Raw genomic sequence first — 18,722 nt, forward strand, 5'->3', positions numbered from 1 at the left:
AGTCACACAAGAAACAGGGCAAAATGGAAACTCCCAGTCTCTAGCACCTTCTCCCTCTACTTTGCCAGCCCTTCCCTCCCTCCCTCCCTCCCTCCTGATTGTCTTATAGTTATGCTGAGGCTGCGCCAAACTTGACCCAGCAGCATTTTTTTAAACTGCTTAAATGGGATTTTCAAATGACCCAGGGTTAACACATTAAGTAATGAGAGTGCCTCTTCCTTAACGGTGTTCAGTAATAGGAGAGATGCTAGCATGATTCCTGCTTAGACCAGATTGCATGGCAATCCCATGCCCACTTGAGGCACCATTTTTATTATTTTCATTTAGGCCTATGGAGTGGGTCTGTCGTCAAGTTGACAGTATTTTCAAGTGAATTACTGTCTGGGGCACCAGAGTTGACAGTTTTTGCTATGAAGTAATTCAATTTAATTGAGAACACTTATTTCTCCACATAGCATGCATGGATGATGAGTTGATGATGAAGCGTCCCCCAAACCCGAACTAGTTTCCACACTGGCTTGGTAGGCATTGGGAGAGCATGCCCTCCTTCTGTAGCTGAAGTCGGGTCTCTGGTTGTAGTCTACTGTGAAGTGGAGTGAGTGTGGACAGGCCAGCCGCATCCACCAGCCTGGCCGAGTTTTGAATGTCTGTCCTACAGATTTCACAGACATTTCTGATTTCCCATTAAGGAGCAGGAAGAAAATTCAGCACTTTCAAAGCATCATCTCACTTAGATTCTTTGAGGCTACACTTTAAAGACTATCTTCCCGTCCCTTTCCTTTTGGGAGAATGGGTGTGGACCGTATACTGTTACTGTGCAGAAGAGCTAACTTAAGCAAGCCGGGTGGGTGGGAAGAATAGAGGTTTCCATTGCCGAAATCAGGTGGGCCGTGAAACACAATGCTGTCAGGGATACTCTAACACTATGCCGTCTGCAGACAGAACTCCCATATTTCAATACTGGATGGGGTCTTTCTTAGAACTTGCCTAGTCCAACCCTCTCATTCCATTGCTGCTGAAACAAAAATTCAGAAAGGTTAAATACTTTGTCAAGGTTTTACAGCTGATAAGATACAGAACCGAGACCACAAGAAGGATTTTTTTTTTCTTTTGCCGCCTTGGAGTGTTCCTTTGTTATGAGGATGCCAGCAGATACTATGTCGGATAAGCAAACTCTATGTCAAAAGTAGTAAAAGAATTCCGGAAAAATCCCTAGTGCCGGATCTCCAAAATTACCAGATAAGAGAGAGGGCAGCGTGTTGACTTTCTTTAAAGAAGGTCACAAATTACGAGGCAGGAGAAGTCTATGGATGCATGTAGGCAAACATACTTCTTGTTTGGGGAACTGGCTGGTGTATCCTCCCTATGGGCCTATAAACTAGGCTTAGGGAGACTTAACGAATATTAAAGGGAAAAAAACCCTTCATATTTTAAGCTGGGCTCAATTATCCAAATGACGAAAGATACATGCTGTGTAAGATACACGTGCGTGTCTGTACGCGTTGTGCGTATCTGTGCACACGTCTGCGCGTCCCTGTGTGTGCATGTGCACACACGTGCATGTCTGTGCATATCAGATATCCCCTACCAGATGTGTGTTCCATACGTGTATCTGTGTGTGTGTGCACGGGCACAGACTCAGTCCCCAGGTACAGCGAGTGAGTGAACCCTTCACACTGGAGAGAATCCTGGGCTGTGGCGCTGTGACCTGTACCGTGGCGCTGCCATTTACCAGCCTTGCTTCTTGAGCAAGTTCTGTTGCTTTTCTGAATCTCAGTTTTTTACCTATTCAGTGGTGTGCCTGATACTCACTACAAAAGGGACAGTGGTTTTTAGTCACTTCGCCATTTTAGCAATTAAACTGAATCGACTGTATTCACACAAAATTTGGTTATGTTGGAGACTCTTCAACAAGATTTGTCTCCCAAACAACCGACTCTGTTATCTAAGTGTAGAAACAGCCCTCATGAAAAGATGAATTGCCTTGACTAATCCTTATAGCAACTCCATAGGTGATGACTAGTTATCTCTGCTTTACGTTTGAGGGAACAGAGATTTAGAGGGGAGGTAATCTGTCCAGAATCACCCAGAGAATTTCTGGAGATCTGGGACACAGATCCACATCTGACTCCAAAGCCAGGCTTGCAACCACTCTCCTTCACCTCACCATGGCCCAGGACTGCTGCGAAGAACAACAATATGGTGGTTGTGGAGTTGGGGCACTGGCATCTGGTTCTCTTCACCCAGATGGAGTCTGCCATCTTCCTTGACCTAACCGTTTCTCCTCTATATCCCAGCTGGTACACATTTTCTTAAGGTCGGCCCTCCATTCTGCCTGGATGGAGACACTGGGAAGAAGGAGGACATGGGGACAGTTCATACTGGACATGGCAGTGAGTGCTAGCCTCTCGTCGAAGAGCATCTGTCTGCTGACACATCTTAGAAGCACCCGACGGTCGCTTAACTGCTTCATGCTACTGCTCCTGGTATCCCACCCAGGAGGCGACAGAAGGACGACCACGGGGACGAGACTGTCTAGACCCTACCTCATCTCTGGAGTCTTACGAATCCTTGAACTCTTCAACTGTTAGACTCTAAGAACTTGGTTCCCAGAAACAGTAAGGTTATGGGAAGCCCAGGTATTGAGCCCAGGAACTGAAGTTAAGGAAAAGCAGGAGAACAAAAAGACTGCCGGGGGGTTACCTCGAAACTAATTTAAACATAATCAGTGAGAAACAGAAGTAAAATCCTATTTCCAAAATTATTATTTGTTTGGCAAGATAGATAGACTCAATTTTGCACAGAAAATTGCATAGGAAAAAGCGTCTCAGTAGAGCCGTTTAACAGCAATTTAATATTTTAATAAGGCAAACGGTTCTGATTCTCAACTCTTTTGCAATGAAATCTTAAAATCCAATGAAAGTCTGTTTTCAATACCGCTTTACAAATTTTATTGTCCATTTAACAACCAAAGAACATTAACATTCTTTAGACACTTAAATTTAATCATAATGACAAATATTGAGCTTTCTAACTGCCCTTCTAATAATTTAGTGCTTAAAAAATATGGGTTTGCTTTTCTGATATTTTGTCTCAAAATTGTAAATAAGGTCAATTTACCCAGCGGCCTGCAAATGTCTGAGCAATTTTGTGTTATTCCCAAGCAGTCATTTAGTAACCTAAAACACAACATGCTGCATGACAAATAAGAACACTCGAGAGGTTTTGTATTTCATTCATTAACAACAGTTCAAAGGATCTGGGCAGGAGTCGGTCCCATCATGAGAGTGCTGAAACCATGGCACCAAGAGAGGGGACAAAACCAGAGTCCCTCAAGCAGACAGAGGTGCAGAGGGAGCAATTTGACTCATTTTGAAACTTCTCTTTCTTAAAGGTAGTAGAGAGCCCACTGGACTAGCATTTGGAAGACTGGGGTTCTGAGCATTGTTCCAAAGACATATTGCCTCACCAAGGCTCAGATTCTAGAAGATCAGGGTAATAGTAATACCTCTCACATACGATTTTGAGAGGATTTAATTCAACGTTATAAATGAAAGTGTTTGCAAACCAAATATGCCCCTTGAAAGTAAGGAAGCATTAGCGTCTTTATAGTTGGTTCGCTGTATACCTATTCTGACCAGGATCACAACTTTGGTCTTGTGTGTGGCAAAATCTCTCTCACCGTTCTAAGCTGCCCTTTTGCCACTGTGAAGGACTGGCCATTAAATGTGTGTGCTGGTCCCTGTGAATTACAAAAATGTGTGAATAAACGAACACAAACCCACTCCACTGCTCGAAAAGAAAATGCATGGCTAATGTGTCTATTGATGGTGTCTTCTTGGCCACAGTCGAGTGCAGCCTCACGTGTATTTCTCATCTCTCTCCACAGCTTTGTTGCTCTCCATGATAAGCTCATCGTCATACACACACTTGATTTTGTTTGCCTTATTTGCTGCCTCCTTGGGTAGAATATAAGCTCCACTTGGGCTGGGGTATTTGTTTCCTGTGCTGTCCTATCTCTTCCACCAAGAACAACGATGGACATGTAGAAAAATGAATTAATGATGTCCAGCTTGTGACCATTATATAAATGCTCATATGTCTGCAGCCAAAGGAGACCTGTGAACCATTGGGAATGGTTCATTAAAGTTTATGCTACTTTTAATGTTTTTAACGTTTCAATTCTGCTGTAACAAAGCCCCTAAAATAATTTCATTATTTTTAATGTTTTCAACTGGTCTCATCAGCAACTTCTTGTTCAAGCATTTTTGTCCTTTTAGTTTTTGACTCTGTGAAGAGGGAGTATAAAGCTCATGCCTCAGATACTAATGTTTGGTTTAAAGGAAAACATAAGACATAGTGAGCGAGTACTGTAGACTGTGCCCCCCACCCCCAAATTCATATGTTGAAACCTAATCCCCAATATGATGGTATTAGGAGGTGGCGCCTTTCGGAAGTGATTAGGCCATGAGGATAAAGCCCTTATAAAAAGGACCCCAGGGGTGCCTGGGTGGCTCAGTTGGTTAAGCGTCTGACTCCTGATTTTGGCTCAGGTCAAGATCTCATGGTTCAGGAGTTTGAACCCTGCAACGGGCTCTGTGCTGATGGTGCAGAGGCTGCTTGGGATTCTCTCTCTCTCCCTCTCTCTGCCCCTCCCTTGCTTGATCTCTCTCTCTCTCCCTCTCTCTCTCAAAATAAATAAGTAAACTTAAAAAACAATAAAAAATAAAAAAGATCCCAGAGAGCTCTCTTGCCTGTTTCTCAATGTGAGGACAAGTCAGAAGACAGAAGTTCCTGTCTGTGAACCAGGAAGCAAGGTCTTACCAGACACCAAATCTGCCAGTGCCTTGATCTTGGACTTCTCAGCCTCTTAAACTGTGAGCTTGTTTGTAAGACACCCAGTCTCTGGTACTTGGTAAAGGCAGCCCCAAGGGGCTAACACAGGGAGTTTTCCCCTCCCCCGAGGAGAATTTGCATGTAAATTCCAAATCTGCTCTCCAAGCAATTTCCCATTATTTAAGGTTCATAAGTTTCCTTTATTTACTCAATTGCAAGAAACCAAAGTGTGATTATAAACAGCATTAATAACAAAGAGGCACAAAAATCCTACCACCCTCTGTTCCCACTTCGGAGCATCTGTCAGATTATTCTACGGCAGATTGGAAAGAGGGGGTTGTGTTAGCAGTCACGACCTAACGGCCAGTGATGTTGGTTCCATACTTTTCACTGGGAATCACTATTTAGAACATTCTAGTCTTGTTCAATAGCTGCAACAGTAGAAGATGGACCTGTGGGGAGTGCTAAAGAGAAAGAACCAGTCAAGATGGAACGGAAGGATTAAGGGGGGAAATCCCACAATGGTGTTGCTTTCATGCATCTTTGAGAGGGGCTTTCCTCTGTCTTTATACGATCATACAGACAGTGGACAAGGTTTGAGAAGTCAAGAAAAAGACCTTTCTTTCTATATTTAATTCCCTCGGGTCTCTGACTCCTTGAGTTTGAAAACAACTTCGTTTTGGTAGGATTTTCCTTTGCACTTCTAGAGCCAGTGCAAACGCTGATCTGTTAGACACGGTTGAAGAGAGTGTAAAATGATACAGATGGTAGTGATAAAGTGTCTTAATGTCACCTTCTCCCACCTAGCATTTTGCCCCTTCCTTAGTGACCTTCATTTGGCCACTTCTCCTGCTTCAGGGAAATTTCCGGACAAAGACTCGTGATTGGCTGTCTGTGAATTAGAGACACAAAAGCCTTAAACGCCTTTACGTTTATCTTGTCTATTTCCAGAAAGAAAGACACAGTGTAGACGGAGAAGAATGCCATGTTTGAAGACGTGCGCTTCATCTAGAAACTCCAAGGCAGTCTCTGAAATGTGCAGGTATGCTACCAAAACATGTATTCCTCTTTTAATTTTACCCTGGAAGGGCGTTGGTGCTTTGACATAGACCAAGTGGTCCCAGTAGGAAAAGCAAGCTCAGTGTGGGCCGTTGTCATTTACAGCATGCAGAGAAAGGTACTCACCAGCGCTGACAGTGATGGCTTCGATAAACTGCTCTCTCCAGCTGTTTGTCCCAACCACAAGGGCTAAGTTTGTCTTCTTAATAAGTTTGTCCACGGTACTCTAGAAGGGTTGGAAAGAATAAGATAACTGTTGGGTTGGTTAAAGCCTTGGGAAATCTAAGACCTTGGTGATTTTGAAACCCCAGAGTTCTACGAAGGGTAGGGGATGTTAGGCTCAGAACAACAGTATTGACATCAAACACTGTTATGATTATGCAAACGAGCATAGCCCTTGGCTGGAACCATTCGGAAATAGAAATTGCTTCATAGCAAATTCGAGCCTCTTTCACTGCCTAATGGCCAGTGAAGAATGGCCTCAGTGTTTAGAAGAGCAGACGTTGCAGAAGCCCATCCCTTCCCCTTGAATGCTTCATGAACTTGCTTCTTTCCTGGCTTCAACTGTGGCATCCTGTCTATAACTGAATTAGTATATGGCCTGCTCAGCATTACACGTTTCTGAATAGCTGGAATTGGCAGATAGATTATGGAACTAAAAACTGTTATTATTGTGCTTTGGTTTATCAATGAAATGCAGCCAGAGAGCAGAGCCCCAAGAATTCTGCTGCAGGATCATCAATAAATGGATTTTTCTGTGGCTACTGATTTTGTCAGCCTGGCGGCTGTTAGAGAAGCCACTCTAACGCTACTTCTGTTGCAAACAAGAAAAGGCGAGACAAGAGAAGTTTAATTCATATGGTTTAGGGCACATTGCAATTGATGTTGCACTAGATTTCCCTCTCTGTTACTTTTCTCTTTAGACTTCTTTTTCTCTCTTAGACTTCTTTTTAAGCACTTGGCTTTCTACAGTGAGCACCCTCTAACTTTCTAAATGTCAGTTAAGGTAACAACAACAACAGCCAAACATTCACAGGAGAACCAAGCAGGCAGATACACCCAAAGCACTACCACCAATCATAGCGACTACAGGGAGAAGGGTCACTCCCAGGACATGAGGGTACCCTGCCCAGAGAGACTATCGCGTGGACTAGTCTACCACACATATCCACACTTACTGTCAGAGCATCCTCGAATCCCCACTAATTGCAAAGAGGCAGAAAACACATATTATTTGTCTCGGGTCAACATCTATACACGTTTAATGCAATGCACGTCAACTGACTATGGCTTGGGAGAGAGAGAGCGAGCAAGTTCTCAGCCAACTGGGAGTGAAGAAAATGTGATCTGAGCAGCCTGTACAGAAGGCCAAAGCTCAGTCGGAACGTCAAGTGTGTTAGTTCAACGAGAGTCATCCGAACATGGAGATGATAATAAGCATGAAAGGGCCCACCTCCAACTGGCCCACTCTGTATTTTCAACATCATTCCTTGCTAGATGTTTTCCTTAGGGTGGTGACCTTTCCACCCTAGACTTGTGTCTAGAACTGCTAGCACCCCTGATAACCGCTGTAACCGTCACTGCTCTTGGCCACAGTATCTTCAGGCACAGGACAGGCATGTCTTTTCTCTCTGGACTCAGCCCCATTTTATCAAGCACACTGAGTGTCTTGGCTGGTGCCAACTCACAGTTCTGTGCAGGATATGACAAGAAATGACTTTGATTTTTCCTAACTGTAATGGAAACTTGGGGAAGGTCTTGCCAAAGGAGCCCTCTGTTCTGATGCCAAGACAGAGAATCCCATCACCTGGGAGATAAACAGTTAAAGAGATAAACTGCTGTAATAGTTAAACACACAGAGTTGCCTCAAGAAACATCTCTAAAGAACAAAGTTTTAAAATAAATGAAAGTTAAAATTTATGTGTATGAAAAACCCAGGGTAGATTGTAAACTTTGGTTCATGTTGACTCTGGGGGACTATGGGACAGCCTGGTTCCTCCGAGGGCTTAATTTGCATACGTGTCCTCCCTTGATCCACGGGAAGAGGGGACACTAAGTAAGATGAATTTGAACTCTCACTGCACTGGACCTGTAGGCTATTGTCATAGCCTCACCATCAGCAGTGGGTGTCAAGAAGCCAAACCCTTAGTCACAAAATAGTAAACAGGAACCCAGCAGGCCAACGCAGAGTGGGACATTGTGAGGTACCACCCAGATTCGAGTCTCTCATATAGTTCTAAGAGCTCTGAATAGGTTCTTTAAAAACAGCTATGGACCTAGAAAAATAAATTTCTTAAAAGAATAATATCATATTGATATTCGAGGGCACTTCAGGAACATGCCCTCAACCTCCCTTTCCTTTTAATAGTAACTACTGGTGAACTTTGAGGAGACGGGAGGAAATAGCCTATGGAAGCTATTCTAGGAAGATAAGAACCCCGAACAAGTGGACTTCTGTAAAGAGACTGGGGAGCTTTCAAACGTCCAGGTCATTGGAGTGGTTACAGGAGAGAGCTTTGGACCCAAGAACGCTTTGCCGCCTGGAAGACCGTGCCCTGCCACACCCAGTCCGATGCTTCCTGCAGAAAGTTTCTGTGACTGCTCTTTCTAGTCTTGGGTGCATGGAAGGGGAAGGCCGGCTGTCCCATAAAGGAGAGACAGGCTGTCCCATAAAGCCTGTCCCATAAGGCAGGCTGTCCCATACAATTATTCCCCATGAGAGCCCTGGAGGGATGGAGGGCAAACTTGCCCAGAAATGCCAAGTAGTAGAATCTCCGTTATAGCAGGTGGCACCAGGCACTCTGATTCCAGGTGAAAAGAGGGGGCATGAGGAAGAGTGAGGTTGGCTACATCTGGACAGACTGGTCCGTGGAAATGGACAGTCTGAGGTATCTGCACCCCTGGGATCACAGGGAACCTGTGTATGTGTGTGTCAGTCCGCAGGTTCTAGATCAAACAACAGGTGAGCTCCGATACTTGGGGTCTGCCCAGAAAGCACAGGTCCCAGTGTTTACCCCTGTTCCTTTGCATGGGAATGAGTGAAAGAAACAGAGATTTGCAGCAGCCTGAAGGGGAACGTTTAATTGCATTTTTTATTTTTTAAAAAATTTCACTTCAATTGCAAAAAGACATTTTCCCTTCTACCTGTCTCCTCTCAGGCACCTCCGTTTGTGAACTAATTTTAAAAAATAATCAATGGATGCAGCTAAAGGAAAAGAGGCCACTACTATGAAACATCGAGATAAAATACTGAGGCTTCTAAGGTCCTGGCCTGATTGTCCCTGTTGGGATCCTCATTCTGGTTTTCCAAATAGGAGCAGAGTCTGCTTTTGAAGAATAATTGGGGAAGATGCAGCTGCACCATGGGTTTGTAGTTCTGGAAAACCAGAGAACGAGGTTCCTTTTCATGTCCCGCTCCAGAATTAGCGTGTGGCTCTCCTGGGGTCTTAGCTGTCAGGGCTGTGTGAACGAGATGGGTGGGAGGTAGAGTAGGGACAGAGGGAGCAGCTAAAATGGACAGCAAGTTTCGCCTCAAAATTCTAAGCTCACCCTAAGGCCCATCTGCTTAACTTCTGAAAAATGACTTTTCATCATCCAGAGGACCAGGAATCCAATTTCATCTGCTCAGTTGTGAACTCTCTGGTCACAGGCACTATATACCTTTAGTATGTTGACTGTGCTAAAATGTCCTAGGATCTGAAGAGGAGGACTAATTATAAATGAGAACTTGTCAATGGGGTGGATGTTTTATAGGGAGAGCTTCCCATTCCCCCTCCAGAACAAAAGCCTCCTAACTGTCTGCAGTGTGAACGGTTTGCTTCTAATGGATTCACTGGCTTCTTCAAATAGAGCTTGGTTTCCTCCACACATCACAATCTCTTGGAATCCACCTTTGCTTCTTCCTTGCTCTCCCCTCAGACAAAGTCCTCCCTTTGGGGCACCTCTGACCCTGGGCAGTGACAGATGCCACCCACTGGCCCCTGGTTCTGATGCTGTTCAGTTTGCAGGACCTCTTGGTTCCCTACCTTTCTAATTCTAGTTCTGCCCTGAAAAAATTCTCAGTTAATGAGCCAGTTCCTGACACTGATGGCAGTCTGGACAGTCTGGGTCCCGAGATGGGCCTGGCCTCCCCCGTGGGCAGCATCAGTGAGCATACCTTGAATTCGTAGGATTCTTCAATGATCACTTCCAGCTTGGTGTGTTCTCCCAGAATGGGGCGCCCCATTTCTGCAATGCGCCTCTCCTCTTCCTCTTTGCTGGTCAGCGGCTGCTTGTCATCACATTCCTCTGTGAAAGGGAAGGGCAAGAAAGTTAGCCCTGTGCTCAATTTTCTTTGGAAATCCCTGGGTTCTGCTACAAGAAAACCGAGAAGGAAGGAAGTCCTAATGACCTACTAAAAGTCCCTTGGGCGAGATCATAAGGCCGGAGGGGAGAAGTGCTGGCATGTCATCACTTCACATCACATCACTGTTAACAGCAGGTGACTGTAAATGACCCACAACCTGAGCACGAGCCAAAGTGCAGATCAGGAAAGCAGCTTGTATGGGCATATCACTGGGAAAGACTCTGCCTGCACGCCGTCTGTGCTGAGGGATCACCCAGCTGTCCCCTGTGATGCTGGTTCACCTGGCTGTTTTTATACATTCCTTTAACAGGTGACCAAAGGAACCGTAATGAAAAGTGCTGGAGTGACACAAGGGATGGAGGGATCTGGCCTCCTCCTCTCCACTCTCCAGAGGCAACAGAAAATGCCCCAGCGCCAAAAAATTGGTTGAAGGGAGATTCTGATCTTAGCCAGAGCCCCTGTTGCAAGTTAAGAAGCAAACCATCCATTCCGTGTTTCACAACGATGCCTGTGTCCTCGTGCTTCCGCTCTGTGGTGCAAAGTTGAGATTTGTTAGGAAGACCTTGACCACGCTCATCTTAAAGTAAACGGGGGGCAAAGGTGAAGCCTTTGGGAGTTAATACCACTCACCATGTGAGCATGATTATTTCCAGAACCACCAGGTTCCTTACACTCCAGGAGAGGCTAGTGGGTGTTAAGAAAATGTTAATGGACTTGAGAGTCCACTAATGAGGGGAAGCTCACAGTTGGCTCCTCGCTATGTGAAGGTCATTAGGATAAATTTCAGACTGAAAAAGGCCATGCACATGGCAAACACCATTCCTATAATCACTCTACCTCCTTATCCTTCAGGCCCAGGATGCTGGAACGAGACAGGCTACTTGAGTCAAGTCAAATGTACCTCATCTCCAAGGGAGTCGTATGGGTGGTATGGAAAGACCTCTGCCCTGATGCCTTTGCTTCTAGAACTTTCCAGGCAAACTGCCTGTGGTAGGAATCTGTTGACTGAGGAAACACGAGAAAGGGAGGGACTTCTAGCCCAGTCTTCTTGCCTTTTGTGTTTATTTAGGCATCAGCTTCTGCAGGAGTCCATACCTCTCATTCCCTCCAAAGACAAGTTTTCCCTCTGCTGAGGGCCCTGCTGTGGTGGTTCCATTTGATGCTCTAGCAAATTTTGTAGAGAACCAGTTCCTAGGCCAGCTCACTGCTAGGGCACAGAGAAGATGGGCTAGGGATACTGCTAGCTAGCATTTTAAATACCAAGTGTCAAAACCAACCCAAGGCAAAAGCAGGATGTAGCATATTAATGCTTTAGTATGTATTCAATAGTGTCTTCCTAAAAGAATATTTTAGAATCTGCTTTTCTATCCCCAATCCTTACGTGGCCTCAAGGAAATTAGACGGAGACTAAAAAATAAGTGATTTTGGACTGACCAGAAAGTGCTAAATGTTGAGAGATACAAAGGAGAGGGGCAAGGAGATTAATTTTAACTGCAGAAGTAGTAGAGATTTTTATAGCAGGCTTGGGAAGTTATGACCCAAGAGAAGGCAAAGGGTTCCAACTGGTGTCCTCCAGATTTGTCCTTGAAATTGTATACGTAGTCAAGGAAGTAGTTAGTTGAGATATGTGATGTCTAGTCTACCCAGTGCTCAAGTCAATCGTATTTTGATTCCTTGCTTTCTGATCCTTGAACTCAGGATAATGTTACTGGTAGTTTTCGTAGCAGTAGGTTCTTTTAGTGTCTTTGTTCAAAACCTTGGCTGAACATGGATGTCTTAGAGACTTACAGCAAATAAAAATTATTTTTCCAGAATAACAGCCAGGATTATTATTTGAATTGCAAAACCATGGAGAGAGAATATTTATTATGGCTTCCTTTTCCGTAGTTTACTTATAAGTGATAAGTTGCTTTAAATGGGACTCAGGCACTTTATGTAGAAAATTGGAGAAATTACAAAAGAAAGGTGATGTGGTCACATTGTTTAATGCCACATTCCACAAAATGAAATTATTTGGAACATGGCATTGAACAAATGGACATGGTAGCAAATAAAATTGAATTACAGTGATTAAAAACGGTTATTTATTCCCTTTTTAGTCATCTTTCCATCCTTCTGATCAGGATGAAATGCTTAGTTTGGTGCTATTATATCTGTAACTAGTTCCTGACATTTGCTGTATATGCATATAAAGATCCTGTTTGTTGTTCACGTGAGAAGTGAGGTTTAGAGATGGGAGAGCTTAGAATGCAGCGAGGTGAGGCTGAGAAATCAGGGTGGGGAAGCAGCTTGCTCTAAGGGAGTCAGGGAAGCCTTCAGAAAAGAGGAAATATTTGAAATTGGCCTTGGAACCTGCAGAGCAGCTTGCCAGGTGAAGTTGGTGGTAAGGTTGGCTAGAAGGTGGTATAGAAGGGGGCATTCCAGGCAGACAGATGTCCAAGCACAAAGGCATAATGTCATGGAAAGGTCAGGGCTATTTGCACTTAATAAATGTCATGAACATTTAAGAGAGAATTGTATGTGATGGAAAGGAAGCAACTAGATAAATCCTGGTGTTGCTCTGCAACGATATTGATAAATTAGTATCTGTGGTACAGATTTTTGATGCTGGCAAATACTGGTCTGTTTTTTTAAAAAGTGTCCTCTCTTGGGGTGCCTGGGTGGCTCAGTCGGTTAAGCGTCCGACTTCGGCTCAGGTCATGATCTCACGGTCTGTGAGTTTGAGCCCCGCGTTGGGCTCTGTGCTGACAGCTCAGAGCCTGGAGCCCGTTTTAGATTCTGTGTCTCCCTCTCTCTGCCCCTCCCCTGTTCATGCTCTGTCTCTCTGTCTCAAAAATAAATAAGCATTAAAAAATTAAAAAAAAAAAGTGTCCTCTCTTTGGAGATACCTGGATGGCTCAGTCGGCTAAGCGTCCAACTCTCAGTTTCGGCTCAGGTCATGATCTCACGGTTTCCTGAGTTTGAGCCCTGTATCAGGCTCTGTGCTGACAGTGGGGAGCCTGCTTGGGATTCATTCATTCATTCTCTCTCTCTCTCTCTTCCCCTCACACTCATGCTGCTCATACTGTCTCTGTCTCTCTCAAAATTAAAGAAAGAAAGAAAGAAAGAAAGAAAGACAGAAAGATGGAAAGAAAGTGTCCTCTCTTTAAAAAAAAAAAAAAAATCCTCTCTTGAGATATCTTTTATTGGTTGGGGGAAACAGTTTAACATAATTTGTTTGGATGGTCTATTATATTTGTTTCCTTTTCACTTGGTTGGTTTTTGTTTTTGTTTTGTTTCCTTTTCATTTTGAATGCTGGATCAAACACAGTCCATTTTACTCTGGCCAAGTCAGTTTCACCTCCTTACTTATGCACAGTGATAACATACTGGAGTTTTAGTTTGGCTTGTCAGAGAATTCATTCTCTGTCTCTGCATACATATACAAGTATTACTTTTAAAATTCACCATATTTAATTGAGAAGTTGATAGTAAATCACATAACATCATAGGCTTAACCAACCAACACAATTTAAAGATCAAATGTGTAATTCATACTCACTGTAAAAATCAGTATTTTTTTTAGAGTTTATTTTTTAGAGAGAGATTGAGAGAGCGTGAAGCTGAGAGAGGCAGAGAGAGGGGGAGACAGAGGATCCAAAGTAGGCTCTGTGCTGACAGCAGACAGCCTGATTTAGGGCTCAAGTCCACAAACTGTGAGATTATGACTTGAGCCGAATTTGGATGCTCGACTGAGCCACCCAGGCACCCCATAAAATTGGTATTGACAAGACATAAACCAAGCCTGTGATAAAACCACCAGTCAAGTCTGGGTATCATGATTATTGAGTGGGTAAGTGTGATGTGAGGAATAGGAAGGTCCTACTGGGGCAGGAGGAAGTGTTTCTACCACAGTAGCCAGTGATGGCAATAATTGAGGAATGAATATCCCTGTCCTCATCCAGAGACTTGGAGACGATGCCTGGGCTCTATGCTTATGGTAGATTTGGGATGACTGCATGGTCCTCTGGTCACCTTGGCAATGTTCCCTCTAGAGAACCCCCCACAGATGTATTATCATCAGTGTGTATGTGGCTATCATCACATTGCCTGGAGGCAAGAAAGGCAGGCTCTGGAAAGAACTACAGCTTGCTTTTAAAGAAACTTCATTATACTTGGAAAGAAAGACCCGTTTTGAGAAGCAAGACTTGCGAGAAATCTGGAAAATGTTGAAACTTGAGAGGGAGAGGCCATGGGGTCAATCTTCTCTTCAGGTCCATTTGCTCCCTTGACTATGCATCCTGTCCTGTGTGGATATGCTTGTGTTATTGTTGATGACCCACCATACTCCCAGCTGCAGAGAAGCCACTGTATCCTTTAGCAATGTTCTAGAGGGGACAGGGGCCAAACTGTTTCATGTCTAAAGACTTCAAGAACACTTGAAGGCAGTTAACTTCAAGCTAACTCAACTGTGGTTTTCAAGAACCATGATGCAATGAGTACCTGCAATGGTGATTACAGTAGAAGGGATCGGATGTTCTCTAGCATGAACTTTCCGGAAGACAGGCTGGCCTAGCAAAAAGGACAGGCAGAAAATCAGCAGAATGGATGCACTGGTTTGCTACCAGAGCTTTGTGGAATTAGTAAGCTAAACATCACATCCAGATGCACACATCACAAGCAGTGTTAGTTTGGGGATTGAGTTACTCCTATGGAGGTCACAGAAGTGAACAAATAAATGAAGTAAGTGTTCTAGGAGCCAAGCCAGATTATGTGAATGAACCACACCCTCCTCAGTAGGGGGTGCTGCTAGATTCCTGCAAGCGTCTGAGGTGGAGTGTCCATGCCCTTCAAGTGACTGCTTCCAGAGGCCTCACAAAACAATGGAAAGCACTTGGTGTGATGACAGGTAACCTGGTTTTGAAGCCTACTGGTGCCAATGACATAGCCAATAACCTTGAGCAGGTTATTTCCCAGTTTCCCCACATGTAAATGGGGATAATAGTACCTGCTCCATCCACATCATAGGTTTGTTTGAGGGTCTAGTGACATAGCATCTGGGAACATGCTTATTTATTTCCTGGGCAGTCTGAATAGGAGAATGTTTTATCCACTGGCAGGCTTTGCAAGGGTACACCATCATCACAGTAACTCTTGGGTTATTTGGGCCTACGGTTTTCGTTAAACTTCTGGCTCAATCAACTGCCAAATCCACCTGCCGTTGACTTCTACCAAGGGCTACCTAGAACTGATCTGAGAATTGATGAAATCGACTTGGTGCCAACTTTTGCCAAAATGCTTGCCATCTAAGTTTGGGCAAAGCATTCTCTTCTCTGAGACTCCGTTTCCTCAACTGTAAACGAAGCTAAAATTGAAGGGGGTTGGTTCCTCTACCCTAGGTACTGCAGTGATTGAAGTGTGTTACAATGTCAGAATTTTCATACTTTGGCTTTCTTCAAAAGCCGCGTACCTTGTTAAGTCTACTGTATTATGAGAATTATCTAACTGGGAGAGCAACTTTTAGAGAAGTATATTGACTTTTAATATACAACTCTATGGCTGCCTGTTTAGGGAATCACACATGCCTCTCTCTTTTCCAAATTGAACCAGAATACTTAATTTTTTTTAAACCATCCAAATTAATGCGCTCTAGTTTCACATCACAAGCAGTGTGATGCACACGCAATGAGTCCCCCTCATTGCTCATTTGACTGGAATTCACACTGATGGCATTTATGAGACATGGCTGGGCTTTGGATTGCAAAGGGGTCAAGATGAAGGTAGGAATGAAGAGGTCGAAAGGGAGGAAATGAAGGTGCTAGAACACTCATCATTAGAGGGCCAGGCTCTGAATCCAGATGGGTGATTTGGGGTAGATTGATTAATCAATTGATTAATCTCTTTCAACCTTCATTTCCTTCACATAGGTGAGAACAATATTATCTTTGGAAGGTTGAAGATTAAATGGTATACCAAATTACAAACTCTAATGAGCTATAACGTGTAGGAGGTTATCATGTTTTATGCCGTAAAGGTCAAGGGAGAATGAGATCATAGGTCCCAACAAGGGCCTTTCAACGAGGCAAGGTCTAGGAGCAACACATAAAGATTTGCAAATTCCAAAATCACCTCCAGCACTTAATGTCCACCACTAATGAAATCTCTGAAATATATTGGGCTGTGAACCAAATGACTTTTTCAATTTCCATATATTCTGCTTCAGATTTAGATTTTCACACTCAGCTGCACAAGACTACAGAAAAGCTGCAGGCGGAGGCCAAGGGCTAGATTAATTCTTCTCTACTTCCCTTGCATCTCAAAGCCTTGACTTCAAAGCCTCAAAGTGACTTCAAAGGAAAGTTCTTTAGGCTTAAAGCTGCTTTTCACTGTGTAGACCTAAGTTTTAGAACCTTCCCCAGGGCATCTATAGCATGTGGATCCCAGGTATTCTGACCCAGCTCAGGAGAAGAAGGGTCATCTAAAGTGAGAGGGGCCTGCCAATGTGGAGATTCCCAGAGAGTTTTGGAACATTCTCTTGTTCTAACTGTATCAATTTCAAGTGTTGGGAAGAGGGGGGCAAGAACAGAAAATCTCTAGTTCAAATTAAAGCCTTAAGAAAGATTTAATGAAGTAAGTACATGAAATGAGAGAAATCTTTGGAAGGAGTGATTCTGTTCTCTTGAACGCAAGATGTGTCCAAGGCACGAAATGTTGGGCATTACTGGACAGATATTCTAGAACATGATATGAACAATTTCTGGGGAAAGAAAACTAGGATCCTGTTATTACCTAGATATTTAAAAGGGAGGGTGCTTCAAGTGACACAAAAGGAAGGCCCGAAAAGCAAAATCCTGACATAGTCAATTATCAGGAAAACAGGAAAATAGCTAAATACATCAATGCATTTTAACAAGGCACTATGTAGCCAATGATTTTCTAGTGAAGATCTCATTATCAGGCTGCACAGGACTTAAGGTGCTGCTAGACCCTACAATATTTCTCCAATGGTTGACTTTTTAATTTCTAATTATTTCAGAATCCATGAAGGCTACCTTGCCCAATTTCCACCTCCCTCAAATCTCACAAGGACAACCAACTTATTGGGTGCCAGGAGCAGAGTATTTCCAAGAAGCCTTCAGTGAGTTCAAACATGGGATGAGAAAAATAAGATAAAAGTTTTAAAACTAAATGCAAATTCCCACACTTGGATTCAAAACCAGCATCTTCAGCAGTGCACAACTGGGGAGACTTGACGGGGGGGGGGCGCAGCTTCACATGGTTCAGTTTTAAAAACCCTCTGTGAGGACTTGTCCTGTTTTAGCATTTTTATCCTTTTCAATGTCTGTGTCTCTGAGAGTCTGTGGATTATTTTATCATTAAATGCCGTGTCCGGGGAGGAGAAGCAGAGAGCAAAGACCCCCTGTGAAATTGCTCTCATTCAGAAAGTTCCACTTTGGACAGAATCATATTGGAACGACCTGATCATGAGTTTATATGAACAGTGGTTTAATTAATTCCCAACTCCCCCACCATAGCATTTGCAAAATGGAAATTTTTGGAAATATTTCCCCCCTTAAATATTTTGGTTCAGCTGATTTCAGGAAAAAAAGAATGCCACTGTTGGTATCTGCACAACATATTGAAAATGCCATGGCCATTAGGATGCCTTTAGAGACATCTTCAACCTTCACCTTCACACAGATCAGACCTACCATTTATTATTTCTGTCCCTCTCTAAATCTGCATAGATGATTCTGAAAAAGTGAGAAATTGCTTAGGGTCAAAAGGGAGGATGCCGTAAGGAAACATCTTCCTTCTGTACACAAGAAAATAGCTTTAGAGTGTTTGGAATAGTTTAATGTAATCAACACAGGCTGGATACCAGTATGAATTTGAGAGTTTTAAACTTTTTGACTCGCAGTTTGGGTTTTTATAGAACACTCTGTAATGCACCTGAAGAGGCCATGATTATAAAGCTCAAACTGAAGTCCCCAAACAGGGGCTCAGATTGGTGCTGTGGGGTGAGGGGAAAGGACTGCTCTGTCCTCTGCTAACCGGGCATCATGTATTAGTAGGAGCCTGAACTTGGGCCATGGAGCGGTCCTAGATGTCAATTCCTCTGTTTCCTTAAGGCCAGCAATTGTCTTATTTATTCTGGCACTCTGGAGCATCTGGCAGGGGTACACAGCACATCATCAGTGCTACGTGAACATTTATAAATCGACCAGTATCAAAATGTGAACAATTACAGGTTCTCCATACAAATGTGCATATACAGGAACACAACACACACATTGTTAATGTGTAAAACGGTAAATGTGTAAAGTCAACAAGAACACACCATGTGCCACGGCTAAATGTTAACGCAGGTTACCTAAAATGTGGTTTTGGTTTGATTTTTAAGGGCATTTGGGGGAAAATGAAGAACATTAAAAAAAAAAAAAAACTGTCTTACCGTACAGGTATTTTCCTTCATAAAAGCAAATAAAAATGAGAAGTGATT

General features: G+C 43.5%; 1 protein-coding gene and 1 long non-coding RNA gene across 14 annotated transcripts in view; one reads left to right on the forward strand and one right to left on the reverse strand.

Moving 5' to 3' along the window:
- SLC8A1 (solute carrier family 8 member A1) overlaps positions 1-18,722 on the reverse strand; it is a 387,431-nt gene that overhangs the window by 43,629 nt on the left and 325,080 nt on the right. For 7 of the 13 annotated variants that reach the window (XM_040496602.1, XM_040496604.1, XM_040496606.1 and 4 more), the window contains 4 exons: positions 18,675-18,689; positions 14,723-14,791; positions 10,052-10,182; positions 6,022-6,121 (listed from right to left, as the gene is read on the reverse strand). In XM_040496602.1, coding sequence (XP_040352536.1) covers positions 6,022-6,121; positions 10,052-10,182; positions 14,723-14,791; positions 18,675-18,689 — 315 coding nt within the window. The remainder of the gene's footprint in view (positions 1-6,021; positions 6,122-10,051; positions 10,183-14,722; positions 14,792-18,674; positions 18,690-18,722) is intronic. The other 6 variants (XM_040496600.1, XM_040496595.1, XM_040496599.1 and 3 more) reach the window with 2 other exon arrangements.
- LOC121044383 (uncharacterized) lies at positions 5,307-18,699 on the forward strand. The gene is made up of 2 exons (XR_005797279.1): positions 5,307-5,878; positions 17,256-18,699. It is a non-coding gene; the product is annotated as an uncharacterized LOC121044383 (long non-coding RNA).

The sequence above is a fragment of the Herpailurus yagouaroundi genome, unplaced genomic scaffold (genome assembly GCF_014898765.1).
Source record: "Herpailurus yagouaroundi ecotype Mexico unplaced genomic scaffold, PumYag 188, whole genome shotgun sequence".
In the NCBI taxonomy this organism is placed as follows: Eukaryota; Metazoa; Chordata; class Mammalia; order Carnivora; family Felidae; genus Herpailurus; species Herpailurus yagouaroundi.